Source organism: Leucoraja erinacea, chromosome 5 (genome assembly GCF_028641065.1).
Source record: "Leucoraja erinacea ecotype New England chromosome 5, Leri_hhj_1, whole genome shotgun sequence".
Lineage (NCBI taxonomy): Eukaryota > Metazoa > Chordata > Chondrichthyes > Rajiformes > Rajidae > Leucoraja > Leucoraja erinaceus.
Genome location: NC_073381.1, coordinates 10,370,038 through 10,390,044, shown reverse-complemented (window position 1 = coordinate 10,390,044; position 20,007 = coordinate 10,370,038). Strand labels below are relative to the sequence as shown.

The 20,007-nt window shown below is 43.7% G+C and overlaps 1 protein-coding gene across 1 annotated transcript in view; it reads left to right on the top strand.

Moving 5' to 3' along the window:
• Window positions 1-20,007, top strand: part of adgrb3 (adhesion G protein-coupled receptor B3) — a 711,502-nt gene that overhangs the window by 615,305 nt on the left and 76,190 nt on the right. Inside the window, 2 exon segments of the mRNA XM_055635039.1 lie at window positions 16,689-16,839; window positions 17,086-17,155. Of these exon segments, the coding sequence (XP_055491014.1) occupies window positions 16,689-16,839; window positions 17,086-17,155 (221 nt within the window).

Genomic DNA, 20,007 nt, shown 5'->3' with positions numbered 1-20,007 from the left:
CGTTGTTCAAGATGTGGACTCTTATACATCGGCAAGACCAAACGTAGACTGGGCAATTGTTCCGCTGAACACCTTCGCTCAGTCCACCTGAGCCTACCTGATCTCCCAGTCGCTAAACACTTTAATTCTCCTTCCCATTCCCACACTTCCCATTCTCCTCCATTGTCAAAGTGAGGCCAAACACAACTTGGAGGAAGAGCATCTCCTATTTCACTTTGGCAGCTTACAGCCCAGTGGTTTGAATATTGATTTCTCTAACTTCAAGTAATTCCAGCATTCGTTCTCTCTCTATCCCTCCCTGACCCAAGTCACGCCAGCTTCTCGTTTTCACCCTACAAACAGCTATCATTGTCACTTTTTTGCATGTTCATTCATTGTTTTTCATCTACATCATCGTCTACATCTCTTGTTTCCCTTATTCCTAACCAGTCTGAAGAAGGGTCTCAATTTGAAAAGTCACCCATTCCTTCTCTCCAGAGATGTTGCCTTTCCCGCTGAGTTACTCCAGCTTTTTGTATCTATCTTCGGTAAAAGATTTGGTGTTTTTCTCAGCGATCCTTCAATTAATTGTATTAAATGACCATACTTAAAGTGTCTAATTGGCTAACTAATTAATTTTAATGTACTTACTATCATAGGATTCAGTATTTTTTTTTAACCAAAAATAAAGAAATATCTTCATGAGGTATTTTAATTTTTGGGAGGTATTGTGGGGGGGGGGGGGGGGGGGGGGGGGGGATTGATTGTTGCTCATTAAGCCATGCTTACCTGTTTTGGTTGGTGAAATACCCTCATACTTCAGGCATTCTGTGTCAATGCCAAAAACACCAGGCAGGATTAGCATGTGCCATGTCATTCCCTCAACTACAATAATATATAGGTCCGAAGAAGGGTCTCAACCCGAAACGTGACCCATTCCTTCTCTCCAGAGATGCTGCCTGTCCCACTGAGTTACTCTCCAGCATTCTGTGTCTACCTTTGATTTTGTAGGAAATGATCTGCAATCATTTCCTACAAAATAATATATATATACACACTGACCATGAAAACCCCCTGCCTACAGCAACCTGATGTCGAGTAACAGCATAAATCCTATTTGGAATAAGGAAATGGTGTGAATTAGTGTTAGTTTGCAATTCTGGGCTGTGAATTGTGCCTCCTGGGAATTATCATTCTTATTTCAAATGTATAATGGCAACGACCATCAAAATCTGAGCCAGACTATCAGCATCAAGATATTACTTGCATAATTATGGTACAATATATGTATGCATCACATATATTCAATGCCATTATGTGTATATATTACAGAGGTAAGGTGCCATTATATATGTATGCATTCCATGCATATCTTGTCCCATATGAAGTATTATTCTGAAGATAGACAGAAAAAGTTGTAGTAGAGCCCCTGTCCCACGATGCGAGTTCACTCAAGAGCTCTTCCAAGTTTAAAAAAAAAAAATCAAACTCATGGTAAGTACATTGAATGTACGTAGTGGGAAGGTAGGACCTCGTGGATGTCTCGTAGCGGCTCGTAATGCAAACGGCAGGTACTCGGGAAATGCGGTAACTACGGTAGGCACTCAGGAAAGCCTTGGACATTTTTCACAGTGTTGAAAAAACTTCACGAGTTGCCGCATTTCCCGAGTATCTGCCGTTAGCATTACAAGCCGCTACGGGACAACCTACGTACCCGCTACGTACATTCTACGTTGAATTGTTTTAAACTCGGGAGAGCTCTTGGGTGAACTTGCATCGTGGGACAAGGGCTTAACTCAGTGGTTCAGGCAGCATCTCTGGAGAAAATGAATAGGTGACGTTTTGGGTTTCATACCCTTCCTCAGACTAAATTTTATTCTCTTCATCACATGAAAGAAAGCCTTGGAGTGTAGACTATTCAGATTCAGTGGACTGATGGCGGGTTGCACATGAAAGCAGGTAAACCTGGCCTTTATTGCCTTGAGTGTAGAAAGTCAAACACTGAGTAAACTGTGCTATTTAATATGATAATGGAATTGTCAAAGGTGGATATGGGAAAGCTGTTTCTTGTGGCGGGAGGAACCAAAATAAAAGAGCATATTGATGCAATTGGCAACAGGACACTTGGGAATGCAATCATGCAGCATGTTTTACAAAAGTAAATGTCTCCTGTAAAAGGTTTGCGGGTGCTGGATCTAATGAAATTTGAAAGACTGAGTTTGTGAAGCATTTGGACAGTAAGAGTGTTAGTGGTGATGGAGCAAGACATGCTACACACATACTGGGGAAACAATTACTTGAATGCGGAAATAAGCTTGAAGCTAATTCTCTGGTTCCATTTTGGAGAGCAATTCTCTTGTTATGGCTACTTTTACAAAAGAGATAGAAACATAGAAACATAAAAAAATAGGTGCAGGAGTAGGCCATTCGGCCCTTCGAGTCTGCACCGCCATTCAATATGATCATGGCTGATCATCCAACTCAGTATCCTGTACCTGCCTTCTCTCCATACCCCCTGATCCCTTTTGCCACAAGGGCCACATCTAACTCCCTCTTAAATATAGCCAATGAACTGGCCTCAACTACCTTCTGTGGCAGAGAATTCCAGAGATTCACCACTCTCTGTGCGAAAAATGTTTGTCTCATATCTGTCCTAAAAGATTTCCCCCTTTATCCATAAACTGTGACCCCTTGTTCTGGACTTCCCCAACATCGGGAACAATCTTCCTGCATCTACGCTGTCCAACCCCCTAAGAATTTTGTAAGTTTCTATAATTTAATGTCACTAATAGGGGTCTTTTTATGCAACGATTTTCGCTGAATGAATGCTTGTGAGAATGTGGGGAAGTTTTTCACAGAGGTGTGATTCAGCTGTGATTTTGGGGAGTAAAGGGCCTGTCCCACTTAGGCGATTTTTCAGCGGACTGCCGGCGACTGCCAATTCCCCCGCAGTCGCCTGGAAAACCGGAAACTGGAACGTCAGAGTGCAACACACGCACACGCACACACACACATGCACACGCACACACACGCGCGCGCACACACACACACATGCGCGCGCGCACACACACACACACACACACACACACACACACACACACACACACACACACACACACACACACAATCTTTGGCTGGCTCAGTGTACGGTAAGTCCTGTAAAAGAGGGGGAGGGGGGAAGAGAAGCTGTGGAGACACTTTTAAGAAGCCAGACAACTTTTAATAGACCAGAGATACACAGCTGTGAAGTTCGGCGGGCATTTAACTTTACCGTTCGGTTATCCTTGGTTGTGAAAACTCGTGCTTACGCTTTTTCCCCAATCAGCGAATGAAAATGACCGGTCAGCAAAGGCGATTAACTAAACTACCTATGACTACCTCGACTACCTAGAACTACATGGCGCCCCCACTACAACTGCATCTACGACTACAGGATTATCGATTTTCTCCATGGCGACCAATTTTTGGTCACAGAAAAGTTTTCAACATGTTCAAAATTTTGCAGCGACCATACTGAGGCCACGACTAGTTCCCAGAATGCGGGAACCCCTCGCGACCATGAAGGAGACTCACCAGAGACCACCAGCGAACATGTGGCGACCATCTGGCGATCATGAGGCTAGCGCAGAGTCTCCTGCACTCGCCTAAAATGTCGCCTAAGTGGGACAGGCTATTAACAGAATGGTAGCACCAGTCAGTGGGGGATTCGCATGTTCACACAAATCCCCTTCTGGGCAGCTGTCACAGTCATCTTCTCACTCCATCTACAGCGGTTGTCTTGATGATAACATTACACTTGCCACATGCTGTAGGATATTTGTCATTATTCTCTAAAACCCTTGGGACATTTAGAGTTGAGATAAGTGAGAAGTTTGCCAATTAACATTTGCTAACTGATGCACCGTCAGGAACCACAGTGTCCCTGACCCATCTAATTGAGGGAGGCAGCTAAGCAAAGGAAATGAATAGGTCAAAAGCTCTGAGATGAAGGCAGTTACGGAGCGAATACAGACAAAGGAACGTGGCAAACATTGAAATACACGTCTGTTGGACATGCTCAACATGTCGGGATGTGATGATGGAGAGAGGATAAACAGCTAGAATTCATGACTGACTGCAGAAATGGCCAGCTCTGAAACGGTGAGGTGGAGTGGGAAAGGTCATACTGAGAGTGGGATAGCACATCACTTTGATCTTGCTGTCTGCTGCCTCCTATACAGTTATAATGAGTCGTCATGTAAGTTTGAGAAATCGTGCCTCATCTTCCAACTGGGCACATTGCAGTTTTCTGGACTAAATATTAAATTGTGCAGCTTCAGACAGTTTCTTTGCATCAGAACTGGATGTAGGTCTGTCTAACTCCAAGAAGACCAAGGAGCTCATTGTAGACTTCAGGAAGTCCAGGGGCGGCACGCACACCCCCATCCACATTAACGGGACGGAGGTGGAACGTGTTTCTAGCTTCAGGTTCCTGGGTGTTAACATCTCCGATGACCTCTCTTGGACCCACAATACCTCAACTCTGATCAAGAAGGCTCACCAGCGTCTCTTCTTCCTGAGGAGACTGAAGAAGGTCCATCTGTATCCTCAGATCCTGGTGAACTTCTACCACTGCACCATCGAGAGCATCCTTACCAACTGTATCACAGCATGGTATGGCAACTGCTCTGTCTCTGACCGGAAGGCCTTGCAGAGGGTGGTGAAAATTGCCCAACGCATCACCGGTTCCTCGCTCCCCTCCATTGAGTCTGTCCAAAGCAAGCGTTGTCTGCGGAGGGCGCTCAGCATCGCCAAGGACTGCTCTCACCCCAACCACAGACTGTTTACCCTCCTACCATCCGGGAGGCGCTACAGGTCTCTCCGTTGCCGGACCAACAGGTCCAGGAACAGCTTCTTCCCGGCGGCTGTCACTCTACTCAACAACGTACCTCGGTGACTGCCAATCACCCCCCCTCCCCCCGGACACTCCTCCCATAGGAAAAACATTATGTCTGTATATATGCTAATGTAAATATTTATTCAAATCATTTGCTATGTCGCTCTTCCAGGGAGATGCTAAATGCATTTTGTTGTCTCTGTACTGTACACTGACAATGACAATTAAAGTTGAATCTGAATCTGAATCTGAATCTAATGTAGTGATTACAATGGAGGGATCAGGTATTCTCCCTTGTGACAGCACCATCTTCTTTGGGTGCTGTTCTGACCACTATAACTGGCTGAGATTATTGCTATTGGTTGGCCACTTGAACCCTGTCTGCCCACTCTCTATAAAACCCAGGCTTTGGTGCCAAAGGAGGAGACTGGGAAGAGGGAGAGGACAGGAGAGGAAGCTGAGAGAAGAGAGGTGAAAGAAAGAAGAGACTGAGGAAGGGAGATTAAGTGGCCTGCCTCCCTCCAAGGAGGTCTGACCTATTGGGACAGACCTGAGACCACCAGTGCCACTGTGTGGTCAAGACAGGACTGCCCTGGACAGCAAGCTACTATACCTAAGGCCGTCTGAGTAGCTGGGGCAAGCCTGAGATGCCAGAACCTCTTCCTGTACCAGACAAAGAGTGACTGCGGCCACACACACCCACAGAGGCAAGGTCTGGCCACCAGGATAATCCAGAGACTGCCAGCATGGCCCCTTCAAGCTCAAAGCTGAGCTGCCAGGAAGAAACCTGTACCATCAGCGCCTCCTCGTGGCAAGGAGCAACTGCAGGAAGAAGCCTGACATCGCCATGGCTCCTCCTTCGAAGACCAGGACTCAGCTGCCGAGACAAGCCCAGATCGCGAATGTCATCACACTTGCGCTCTGACGACAAGGGACAACGCTCCCATGTAGTCCTGGACCTTCTTACCACTAGAATAAATGCGAGTGTCAGTGTGGCCACTGTTGAACCACAATTCTTCCTCCACACCACAGCCTTCATTATTGCTTTAAGAAGTGCAAGTTAGTTTTAAATGTTGTCAGCTGCTCAAAAAATGGTTCCATGTTGAAAGGTAGGCCAGTGATGTTAGTTTAATATAGCATGAAGTTTGTGCATTGGACTGTCAAAGGCATCGGACATCGTGATCATTCTTCCTTTTTTTAGACGGAGAACAGGTTTAGCCCCCAAGGTATTTTATGCTTAAAATAAATACATAAATAATAAAATTTACAACTGTTAAACAATGAAATGCAAACTGTAAAAGCATAAGATTAAGACCCAGTAAGTCAGCAACTGAAAGGAAAAGACATTCAGATTTTGGAAACAAATATTCTGAAACCTGATGCTTTCCAAACCATGGCTGCTTAGATTTGAGTTTAAAAACTGACCAAATGACAGAGAGATTTTATGTTGTCAAAGATGCTGTTCTCTGGATGAGCATTGAACTGAGACCTCGTATGCATGTTTGGACAGAATAATCGCACTATATTATTTGAAGAATACCATGGCTGTTTAGCCACCACCCTGGTAAACATATCCACATGAACTAATTCTAGTCATTCAACTCATTTGGACCTTGCTGGTGTGTCTGTGTGGTCTTTGATCTGTTGATCTAATGAATATCAATCACCACCTCCACTAAATGATAAAAGAGAAACTTTGCAATTGCTTGGAACATACTACATGATGTTCCAAAGTGGCATAGAACCAGTAATGTATTTTTAAGTGATAATGTAGGAAATATGACAGTCAATTTACATACTGTATAGCAAGCTCCTATAAATAAATAGTAATATGATATAGCCCAATAATTAGATGATGAAATATTGGCTAGGACGCTGCTCTTCAAAATAATTTGGAAAGGCATTTACATCCTCAAAATCCAGATTTTGGCTAAACAAATCTTCTGAAACCTGATGCTATCAAAAACCATGGCTGTTCAGCCTAGAGTTTAAAAACTGACCAAATGGTGAAGAGATTTTATGTTGTCAAAGATGCTGTTTGCAACTGACACAGTGGACTTGGAGAGGTGGAGTGACACATTCATTTGAAGTGATGCTTTTTCACTTCTGAGTGCAGATGAGATCTTCACTGCTCTATCACTCTGAGAAGCAAATTGGTCGGCTGTGCATTGTTTTTATTTTGGTAATGAGTTTTCACACTTTGACTATGTGCTGCTGGTTTTCATGGTCAAGAGTTTATTTTCCGTGAAAGCCTATTATAAGTTTAATGCCATAATATTGAGCCGCCCAGACTTGAAGCATTGGGCATAATATGCATTATGTCAGGTAAATGTGTATTTAGCTTGTGCAACTAAAATTGTCAACGACATTTGGATGTCATTGAAAACAACGGTGCTGTGAATATTCTTCTGTAGATTTGGGCAAATTTCTAACTTCTCAAAGAAACTGCAGATGATGTAAATCTAGATTAAAAACATAGAAACATAGAAACATAGAAATTAGGTGCAGGAGTAGGCCATTCGGCCCTTCGAGCCTGCACCGCCATTTAATATGATCATGGCTGATCATCCAACTCCGTATCCCGTACCTGCCTTCTCTCCATACCCTCTGATCCCCCCCGGCCACAAGGGCCACATCTAACTCCCTCTTAAATATAGCCAATGAACTGGCCTCAACTACCCTCTGTGGCAGAGAGTTCCAGAGATTCACCACTCTCTGTGTGAAAAAAGTTCTCCTCATCTCGGTTTTAAAGGACTTCCCCCTTATCCTTAAGCTGTGACCCCCTTGTCCTGGACTTCCCCAACATCGGGAACAATCTTCCTGCATCTAGCCTGTCCAACCCCTTAAGAATTTTGTAAGTTTCTATAAGATCCCCTCTCAATCTCCTAAACTCTAGAGAGTATAAACCAAGTATATCCAGTCTTTCTTCATAAGACAGTCCTGACATCCCAGGAATCAGTCTGGTGAACCTTCTCTGCACTCCCTCTATGGCAATAATGTCCTTCCTCAGATTTGGAGACCAAAACTGCACGCAATACTCCAGGTGTGGTCTCACCAAGACCCTATACAACTGCAGTAGAACCTCCCTGCTCCTTACTCAAATCCTCTTGCTATGAAAGCCAACATGCCATTCGCTTTCTTTACTGCCTGCTGCACCTGCATGCCTACCTTCAATGACTGGTGTACCATGACACCCAGGTCTCGCTGCATCTCCCCCCCTTTCCCAATCGGCCACCGTTTAGATAATAATCTGCTTTCCCGTTTTTGCCACCAAAATGGATAACCTCACATTTATCCACATTAAACTGCATCTGCCAAACATTTGCCCACTCACCCAGCCTATCCAAGTCACCTTGCAGTCTCCTAGCATCCTCCTCACACCTAACACTGCCCCCCAGCTTAGTGTCATCCGCAAACTTGGAGATATTGCCTTCAATTCCCTCATCCAGATCATTAATATGACAGTCCTGACATCAATTGTTGGAAATATTTAACCAATGAGACTGCATCCGTGGAGAGAGACAAGTTGTTGACTTGAAATGTTGACTGTTTTTCTGTCTCCACAAATACTGCCCGGTCTGGTGAATGGTACTCTCAGGTTCTGGTTTTATTTCATGAAGCAATGAATCACTTTTATAAGCCTCCACTGCAGTACCAGTCACATTAGTAATTGAAGGGACAAATAATTTTGTTTACAAATTTTTAGACCTAATACGAGGCAATCACCTGAAATAAACGTTGAGAATGAAATTGCTCTCTGTTACGTAATGCGAAATACTCAAGGGTACGATATCCATTCCACATCTGTGCTCCTGGTTTCTGAGCTAATCTGGTTAGGTTATCCATGTATTGTGGGTGGACTTGCCTTTTGTGGCACTGTGCAGTCTTGCCACAAGCTAAGTAGAGCCTGTGCTCCTTGTCCAATCGTTCTGTGACTGTACAGAAGAATTTCCAAAATCTCCCTGATGTTTTAGCCATTGGGGTTCTGGGGATTTCCTCAGGCTCTGGGTTCCTGCTCATGGGAAAGCCTGCTCCAGGCCACAACCTGACTTGCCCTGCCGATGTGATCTCAGGTGTGAAATTCTTGTGAGATAGAGTGGAATATGCAAAAGCATGCATCTAAATGATATGTTCTTGGCTTGACATGTTACAGTATTCTGTGTGATGTGACCCTGTGCCATTACTGCTGCAGCATAGCAATGTTTCAAAGGAGGACGTTAGAATGCATGTCTTCAAATGCATAAAAATGGATACATTCCCTGGACCTGACCAGGTGCATCTTGCACCCATGTAATGGAAAGAAAGAGAGGAGATTGCTGGGATCTTGGCAGAGACTTGTTTCACCGTAATCAACGGATGAGATACTGGTACATTTGTTTCAAAAGGGCAGCAAGGATAAGCCAGGGGATCACAGGCCAGTGAGCCTGTTGTGGAGGGAAAGTTGCTGAAGGGGACTCTGATGGGCAGGTTTTATTTGCATTTGGAAATAGGCAAGGACTTAGTAGGAATAGTCAACATGGCTTAGTGCATGGGAAATCATGCGTTGTGAATTTGATTGAGTTGTTTTAAGAAACGACCGAGAGAATTGATGAGAACAGGGTGGTAGACTTGGACTTCAGCAAAGTCTTTGCCAAGGTCCCCATCGTCAGGAAGGTTTAGCCAATTAAATGCAAGATTTACATGGTGGAAGTGGTCGGAGAGTGCCAGTAGAAAGTTGGTTTCTGGATTCGAGGCTTGTGATCACAGGGGAGAGTCTAGATCCAGAGGGAACAGCCTCAGAATAAAATCACATTCCTTCAAAGTAGAAATGTGGAGGAATTTCTTTATAAGGTGGTGAATCTGTGGAAATCATTGCCACAGACAGTTGTGCAACCCAAGACATTGGGTCTTTTTATGCCAGAGATTGCCAGGTTCTTGATTAGGAAGGGTGCCAAAGGTTACAGAAAGAAAGGCAGGAGACTGGGGTTATTGACAATAGACAATAGGTGCAGGAGTAGGCCATTCGGCCCTTCGAGCCAGCACCGCCATTCAATGTGATCGTGGCTGATCATCCCCAATCAGTACCCTGTTCCTGCCTTCTCCCCATATCCCCTGACTCCGCTATTTTTAAGAGCCCTATCTAGCTCTCTCTTGCAGACGTTGAGAGGAAAAACTAGATGAGCCATGATTGAATGGTGTAGACTCAATGAACTGAATGTATTAATTCTGCTCCTATGTCTCACGGTGTACCTCAGGGACTGGTGTTGGGTGCTCTGAAAATGTGCCTCCGCACACCTCCTTTAAACTTTGCCCTTCTCACCTTAAACCTATGTCTCTAGTATTTGATTTCTCCATCTGAGAGAAAGGGTCTGACTGTCTACCTTATCTATGCCTCTCATTTATATGCTTCTATATGGTCTCTCCACAACCTCCGGCATTCCAAAGAAAACAATCCAAGTCTGTTGAACCTCTCCCTGTAGTCAATACCTCCTAATACAGACATCTCGTTGCTAAATCTCTGATAATATCCACTGTGTGGCACAGTAATGGCTGCCTCTCCAGCAGAATGTATGTTTTAGTGTTCTTTAGCTTGATTTATGTGGGGGGGTGGGGGGATGGGGGAAACTTTTTTTAAATCTCTTACCTCGACGGAGATGCGATTTTTTAAAAAACGTATCGTATCTCCGTCCGCACTGCGGCCTAACATCGAGGTGCTGGCGGCCCCTTGCTAGGGATCGACTTTGGGAGCTCCAACCACGGGAGCCTGCAGGACTTAACATCGACCTCGGATCGCCAATCACGGGGACTTTTAACATGGTGGAGCTCGCTCCCCTTGGTTAGGGACCGATTTCGGGAGCTCCAAGCCGCAGGAGCTTCGACCGCTGGCTGCGGTTGCTTCGATCACCCCAACTGTGGATGGTTCAACGGCCCCAGCTGCGGGAGAATAAAGAGAGAAGAAGATTAGACTTTACTGCCTTCCATCAATGTGAGGAATGTGGGGAATCCGCTGTGGTGGATGTTTATGGTAACTTTTATGTTGTGTGTGTCTTGTTGCTTTTTATCTGGTATATGGTAAAACGAATTTCACTGTACCTTAAATGGTACAAGTGACTATTGAACCGTAAACCTCTGCACTCTTTCCAAAGCCTCCACATCCTTCCTGAAATGGGGCAACCAGGACTCCACACAATACTCCAAATGCTGCTGAACCATAATCCTATAAAGCTGAACCATGGCTCCTGATCTTTATACTCAAGGCCTTAACCTATGAAACCAAGCATACCATTTGATTTCTTTACCACTTTATCTACTTGTCAGGACGTTATGGACTTGCATCCCAAGATCCCTCTGTATATCAATGCTGGTAAATGTCATGCCATTAATTGTATATTTTCTCCTTGCATTAATCCTCACAAATAGCAACACCTCATACTTGCTCGAATCCATCTGCCATGCCATTTCTCCGCCCTCCGCCCTTTTCAGTAGCTGATCTGTATCCCGCTGTATACTTTGACAGCCTCCACCCCCCAGCAATCTTGGTGTCACCTGCAAACTTACTAACCAGCCCATCCATGTTTACGCCAAAGTCATTTCTATATATATCGCAAAGAGGAGTTAGTGGCGACAATGAGCTGCCAAAGCAGGAGATGGAGGCAGAACAGTAACAACATTTGACAGGTACCTGAATGAGCAAGGCAGAGATGGATGTGGATTTAATGCAAGCGGGCAGGGTTAATGTGGATAGGCATGATGGATGGCATAGACCCAGTAATGTTTCTATGCTGTGCAAGTCTGAGACAGGTGGAACTTGGTCTGGGAGTGAAGTATTTTCTCTTTCCCATTTTTAACACATTCTATAGCAATGATTTTCAATGTGACCTGTGCAAAACTATCCAAAGGCTTGACATTATCTCTGCCTCCTACTACAGTATGTGGCTCTGCTCCCCACAGTGAGACTACATCTTTTCCTGCCAGCAACCAAGGAGTGTTTAGATGGTGTATGTCAGGAGCACATTTGAGCATCTATCCTGCAACCTATTATGAGTGTGAGAGCACATGTGCTTGCATTGTGCAGTAGCTTTTATTCCACATGAAGATTTGCTTTGTAGAGATTGTTGTTGTTCTTCGAACAGAGAAGATAAAGGTGAGTGGTGTTCTAAATGAGGAAGAGTTTTGATGAAAAAGCTTTGAGGATAATAAAAATTAAAATTAAAATAGGATTAGTGTAGGGTAGTCGATGATCACTGTAGACTTGGTGGGCTGAAGGTCCTGCTTCCATGCTGTATCTCTCTATCAATTTATAGAGAGATACCGTTCTCTATCACTGACTAATGACAAAGCTGATATATCCAGAAATATGTTCAGCCAGAAGAGCCAGATAGATGATCCACTTTGGCTTCCTCCTGAGAACCCAAACAATTGAAACCAGTCTTCCACCAATTCAAAAAAAATAATGTGTATCAAGAAAAACATTGGATACAATAAAGTCTGTGGGCCAGACATCGGCCCAGATGTAGTACTGAAGACCTATGTTTCAGAGCTGGCTGTGTCTCTAACCAAGCCATGTGCTGGTGCTGTTACAACAGACTGTTTGTACATCCCAGTGAATGGGAACAGAGTTATCTGAACAAAATCATCTCTTGAACGACACTGTCAAGACAAAGATCAGCTGATAATTTGTTTCCATTTCTGTGAACAGGGCCTAATTAACTGGGCTAGTATTCAGAGGTCAGGAAAACAGGAACCCATCCTCATTCACATATTGCCATCATCCATCAGGATTTTGTTGTGGGTGCTCCATTCTTGGAGCTAAGCTCAAGATCTGGACTATAACTTTAGCACTGGACACAATCTACTCCACTGCCATTAAAACCCCAACTGGTTCACTGTTTCTAGAAAAGGAAATCTGCTGTACTTCCTTGGGTTGTCCTCTTCCAGACCCACCAATGGGTTGACTCTTAATTGTCCAAGGGGACAGATAAAGATGGACAATAAATGGTATCCTTACCAGTGGCATCCACATCCCTTGTATATGAAGATGACGGCTTTCACTCAGACATACTGTACTTTAAAATAAATTAATTGCATTTAATATGTAGGAAGGAACTGCAGATGCTGATTTACACCAAAGATAGACACAAAACACTGGAGTAACTCAGAAGGATAGGCAGCTTCTCCGGGTAGAAGGAATGGGTGATGTTTCAGTCCGAAGAAGGGTCTCGACCCAAAACATCACCCATTCCTTCTATCCAGAGATGCTGCCTGTCCTGCTGAGTTACTCCAGCATTTTGTTTCTATCTTCATTGCATTTGAGGCACTTTGGGACATTCTGAGTCGATGATAAGATGCCACCATAAAACTGTCTTCTTCCGGGCTTTCAATATAGCAAAGTATCTGAGCTATGTTCTAATGGAGAATATTGGTATTTGTATTTGGTTTATTGTTCATCTATTAGGCAGGAATTGGGACACTCGTGAGGGCCAAAGACAAGGATAAGACAGGATTTTGGAAGTAAGGAAACGATATAGTAAGCTGCATAAAGAAGCACTTTGCGGAGGTTTGGGTGCATGTCTGTAAGCTTAGAATAGCCTTGATTTAGGACTTGAAATGCAGAGTTTGTACATCATTGAACTCTGAAGTAATGCTCAGAGATTACACTAAAAGCACACAACCTTAAACGTGCAGTAATCAAGTGATTAGACAGGGAATAAATGGTGCAATGTCAGCAATAATCTAATTTGCTTTGATCCATGACTTTTGTGTACTGTTAGCCAGCTTTCTTAGCCACCTGAACTGAAAAATATATAATTACATTGCATTGTATCTATTCTAAAAATCATTTGAGCAGCTTAAATAGATTACATTTTCAAAGTTCTTGTATCTTTTTCTTCATTGTTCTTAAAATGACTAAATTATTGATTGATAATGTTAGAAAGTAAACAATGGCATCAAAACCAGCAACTAAACTCAGAAAATAGTTGTAGAATACAGCTGTGTGTTAACTTTAGAGAATGCACAATATTCCATTGACTTGACAAATTCAACCTTCCATCTACTTACATTCAGCTTATTTTGGCAAATTGATTCATGAAGCTCTGGGAAAGTTTGAACTTTTTTAAATTTATGCATTAATCATCTTATTCTGAATCAAGAAGGAGCTTGGTGTTCTGTCCTAATTTACCTTTTAGCAATACAGGTGCACAACCTTTTACCCGAAAGCCTTGGGACCAGACACTTCTCGGATTTCGGAATTTTTCGGATTTCGGAATGGAAGATTTGTAGCGTAGATTAGGTAGGTAGCGCGGAAAAGTCTGGAGCGGCTGCCTCCTCCCCGGAGACCGGGGAATCATTGTAAATCATTGCTTAACTGTTAGTCAGTTAGTTTGGAGGGATTTTATGTGAAGGGGGAAACTTTAATTCTTAGTCCCCTACCTGGTCGGAGAGGCGGGGAGTGGGCAATGCCTTACCGGGTCGCCGTGCAGTAAGCTCCGGAGCGCTGTGGCAACCGACTCCCAACATCGCGGAGCTGGGGCTGCTGGGCGTCCGGCCGTGGGCGGTGCCGGTTGGAGCTCCGACCCCGGCAACTCTACCCCTGGCTGCGCGGCGCTCCAAATCCAGCGCCGCCCGCGGCCGGACGCCCGCAGCCCCAGCTCCGTGATGTTGGGAGTCGGCGGCCACAGCGCTCCGGAGCTTACTGCACGGCGACCCGGTAAGGCATTGCCCGCTCCCCGCCTCTCCGACCAGGTAGGGGACTAAGAATTAAAGTTTCCCCCTTCACCCCCCCCCCCCCCCCACATAAAAGCCCTCCAAACTAACTGACTAACATTTAAACAATGATTTACAGATGTTTAAGAAGGCAGCCGCTACAGTAGTACAGACCTGGGTTGACCGTGGGTCGTTTCGGGTCAAGTTTGGCGCCAAACGCGAGCTTTGGTGTGCAGATGACATCCTGGGAAAAATGTTCGGTTTTCGGAGCTTTTCGATTTCCGGAACTCCGGATAAAAGGTTGTGCACCTGTAATAGGTAGCTGGTGTTGCTCTGACTATTCCCAAAATAACATCAGTCATCTGAAGCATGATGGAATGCATGTCCTTTATTTGACCTCTCGAGTTTTTCTTCTACTCACTTCCCACTTTGTGGGCTCTGAACTGTCATATTCCTTGGAAGAAGTATTGGGAAGCAAAAAGAGGAATGAGTTCCTGCACGTGTATTTTGGGAGCAAGCCGATAGAAGAGCGGAGCCTTCTAGGCTACAATCAGGATTATTTCTAGTCTCGCAAGCAAGTGAGTATAGGAATGTAAGAGGGAAGGTCAGATGAATGCATGTTCACAGGTAGATGAGGTGTTGGAGTAACTCAGTGGGTCAGGCTCTGAGAAAAAGGTTGGGACCCTTCAGTCTGAAAGTTGGATGGGGGGGAGGGGGTTGGGTGAAGAGCTGGAATTCATTGCCACAGACGGCTGTAAAAAGCTGTCAATTAATATTTTTAAGTGAAGATTGATAGATTCTTGATTAGTGTCAGGGGTTATGAGGTGAAAGCAGGAGATGTGGTTGAGAGGGAAAGATTGATCAGCCATGTTTGAATGGTGGAGTAGACTCGATGGGCCGAATGGCCTAGTTTTACTCCTAGAAGTTATGAAGATCAGGGCCCAGCCACAAATTACCTCAGGCATTTGGTCCCGGTCTTTTCTCACCTCTAGCTATTTACTCCCTACTTTCAGTCTGAAGAAGGGTCCCGACCTGAAACATCACCCATCCAGTTTCTCCAAGGATGCTGCGTGACCCGTTGAATTACTCCAGCACTTTGTTTCTTTCCTTGGTACTAACCAACATCTGCAGTTCCTTGTTTCCACGGTATAATAAGGCATAATAGGACCTTTACTTTCATTATTATGTCGGAAAGGACTGCAGTTGTTGGTTTAAATCGAAGGTAGACACAAAATGCTGGAGTAACTCAGCAGGACAGACAGCATTTCTGGAGAGAAGGAATGGGTGACGTTTCTGGCCGAGACCCTTCTTCAGACTTTACCTTCATTAGCCAGGACATAGAATGTAAGACCAGGACATAATATGTAAGGACTTTATGAGCATTGGATCAGCCACAGCTGGGGTACCAGTTTTGGGCATCACGTTATAAGAATTGCACTGGAGAAGGTGCAGAGTGTTATCTGGGTGGAGTAATTTGGTTATGAGGAAAGACATGGTTCTAGGTTGTGTAGAGAAGGGCAACGAGGAACCTGGTAATGGTGTGCAGAATTTTGAATAACAAAAAATTGAAATTAGAAATGTTTTCCTGTAGCCGATGTGTCCAATACTAGAAGGACTAGATTTATGGTATGGGGTGAGAGGTTTGTGGGGATCTGAGGAGGATGATTTTCATCGAGAGGGTGGTTCGAACCATGCCTGAATTGATGGCAGTGATAGAAGCTCTTGCCACAGATAAGAAGCATCTCGAGGAGTACATGAAACACCAATGCACAAATGCCAGGGATCAGGAGCTCACAAATGGCATTAGTATAAACGGTACTTGATGGTAGGTGTGGACCTAATGGGCCTATTATATGAATTGAAGAGAAGGATCACAGTACTTTGTGTTGGGTGAAGTGCTTCAGGAGTAACTGATGCACAGGGACCCGAGTGCTGGGTGTACAGTATTATTTTCCACCCCTCTGCTTCCAGAGGTATACATTTGATTTAGATAAAGCTCTGAGAGCCAGTAGTCCTTTTGGACCCAGTTCATCTTTTTAACATGTGTGACTCGGGCAATAAATATTGATGAACTGCTAGGACCTTGGTCTCCGGTGGGACACAAGCCATTCACGCTAAAAAGGAAATATTGTTTGTTTTGTGTGCACAGGGTGTTTGCACAATGACCACTGCCTTTCTGCATTTCTTCTTTCTGGCTTCCTTCTGCTGGGTTTTGACTGAGGCTTGGCAATCTTACATGGCGGTCACAGGGAAGATTAGAACAAGGCTCATCCGCAAACGCTTTCTATGCCTTGGCTGGGGTAAGCATTAATATCCATGTCAATGTTCCATTGTGGTGAACTACATTTATGTATTCCTTAGAAACCTATTTTGCTTTTTTTTTTTAAATGTTCTTTCCCCTTTTTTTGAAGATATCACAAAAATAAGTATTTTGAGAGATAATTGGCCCATCTTTGACCATCATGTGAAAAAAAAAAGGTTGTATTTGTGCTCCTCCTTATGTGCAGTGATACAGTTTTCTTATGAAATATAATTTATTTCTTCAGGATTGCCTGCATTGGTGGTGGCAATATCTATGGGATTTACAAAGGCTAAAGGATATGGTACATCAAATTAGTAAGTTGCATCAAAGCTCTTTGGCTTCTTCTACAGCTGCCTGCTACTGTCAACATCTGCTGTTCTCGACAAATTAGAGGGACTAAAGATAAGGCTTTCGGTGTCAGACCAGGATCAGCAGGTTTTCCCTACACTTCCCGATCTATTTGCCCTGAATTCCTCTCACTTTCTGCAATACGAAGCACTGCACCTCACAATTATTCGCAAAAGAACTGGGTGTAGGTTCACCTGGGTGAGAAGACCATTTCACAGAAGATGGCGAGGCAGTAACATTTGAAAATTACTTTTCTTTACTAATGCCCTTTGAAATCCTGTGTGTGTCCATGTGCAGTTGGACAGTGCACAAATGATAACAGTGCAAGACCCATCTCATCAAACTTTGACTAGTTCTTCCTACCGATCCCCAACTCACTGGCCCCTTTCAACACATCACACTAAGCATGTCCCCTGTGTTCACAAATGGAAGTATGCAATTGAAGGAACATTGTACACATTTATCTTGCTTGTCTGCTCACTTATGCACCCCTCAACACAATACAATACAATACGGTTTTATTCATCACATTGCACATAAAGTGCAAGTGAAATTAATTTGCCAGCAGCGGTACAATAATAAAGAACACATTAGCCCAACCTACCCACTCCCACCACCTGATCCAACCCCCTACCATTAACCTGGCCCAACTTCCCACAGCCAGCGCTCACCCAGAATACATTGATGTCTGGAGTTGGAAACTTTTATGTTTTGCAATTAAATTATGTATTTGTGAGGATGAATAAGAATTAGACAGGAAGCTTTTCAGTGTACAAATAAAAGAATAGCTTTAAAAGTCGGGAGTCAGAATTACTGTGGATTCACCCATAATTCACACTGTGTTTCCCAACAATAAAATGATATTTGTGTAATATGTTACTTGCTGAATGTGATTTAAATGCTGAGCTTAATTAGGTATATGTTGTAAATGCTACTCCTTATAATTTCAAAATTAATTTTGGGTATGTGATAAGGCTGCTCGCAATATTTTGCATTTGTAGTTACAGGTGTTCTGATTGGATTGGTTATTTAAAGTAATTGGATTTTGTTTTATTTAAACAAATGTACTACAACTTACAATGAATGTTATAAATATTCATTCTGTGGATGCTTGCATATGTCCACCAGAGCTGTAGTGGAAATCCCATTTACGTTTGTAGTTTCATTAGAAAAGCCTCACAACCATTCCAGCTTCTAGCTGTCTTGGGCTGAGCCCCAACCAATCAATGAGCACATGAGGATGCAGTGCCAGTCCATGTAGGTTCTCACCCGTAAATACACCAAACGTTTGCCTTTCCATCTCCCACTAACATAGCCTGATTTAAACTATTGCTGTGCTTTCAACACCTTTACCATGGATCAGGTTTCTGCAACCTGTTTGGCAAAATCTTGCCCTATGACTTGAAAATGCTGACTTCCTCCAGAGCAGGGACTGTAGTTGCAAGTTATGTTAATTATAACCATATAACCATATAACAATTACAGCACGGAAACAGGCCATCTCGGCCCTACAAGCCCGTGCCGAACAACGTTTTTTCCCTTAGTCCCACCTGCCTGCACTCATACCATAACCCTCCATTCCCTTCCCATCCATATGCCTATCCAATTTATTTTTAAATGATACCAACGAACCAGCCTCCACCACTTCCACTGAAAGCTCATTCCACACCGCTACCACTCTCTGAGTAAAGAAGTTCCCCCTTATGTTACCCCTAAACTTCTGTCCCTTAATTCTGAAGTCATGTCCCCTTGTTTGAATCTTCCCTATTCTCAAAGGGAAAAGCTGATCCACATCAACTCTGTCTATCCCTCTCATCATTTTAAAGACCTCTATCAAGTCCCCCCTTAACCTTCTGCGCTCCAGAGAATAAAGACCTAACTTATTCAACCTTTCTTTTCAACTTAGTTGTTGAAACCCAGGCAACATTCTAGTAAATCTCCTCTGTACTCTCTCTATTTTGTTGACATCCTTCCTATAATTGGGCGACCAAAATTGTACACCATACTCCAGATTTGGTCTCACCAATGCGTTGTACAATTTTAACATTACATCCCAGCTTCTATACTCAATGCTCTGATTTATAAAGGCTAGCATACCAAAAGCTTTCTTTACCACCCTATCTATATGAGATTCCACCTTCAAGGAACTATGCACGGTTATTCCCAGATCCCTCTGTTCAACTGTATTCTTCAATTCCCTACCATTTACTATGTACGTCCTATTTTGATTTGTCCTGCCAAGGTGTAGCACCTCACATTTATCAGCATTAAACTCCATCTGCCATCTTTCAGCCCATTTTTCCAAATGGCCTAAATCACTCTGTAGACTTTGGAAATCCTCTTCATTATCCACAACACCCCCTATCTTAGTATCACCTGCATACTTACTAATCCAATTTACCACACCTTCATCCAGATCATTGATGTACATGACAAACAACAAAGGACCCAACACAGATCCCTGAGACACCCCACTAGTCACCTGTCTCCAACCCGATAAACAGCCATCCACCATTACCCTCTGGCTTCTCCCATTCAGCCACTGTTGAATCCATCTTGCTATTCCTGCATTTATACCCAACAGTTGAACCTTCTTAACCAACCTTCCATGAGGAACCTTGTCAAAGGCCTTACTAAAGTCCATATAGACAACATCCACTGCCTTACCCTCGTTAATTTCCCTAGTAACCTCTTCAAAAAATTCAAGAAGATTAGTCAAACATGACCTTCCAGGCACAAATCCATGTTGACTGTTCCTAATCAGACCCTGTTTATCTAGATGCTTATATATATTATCTCTAAGTATCTTTTCCATTAA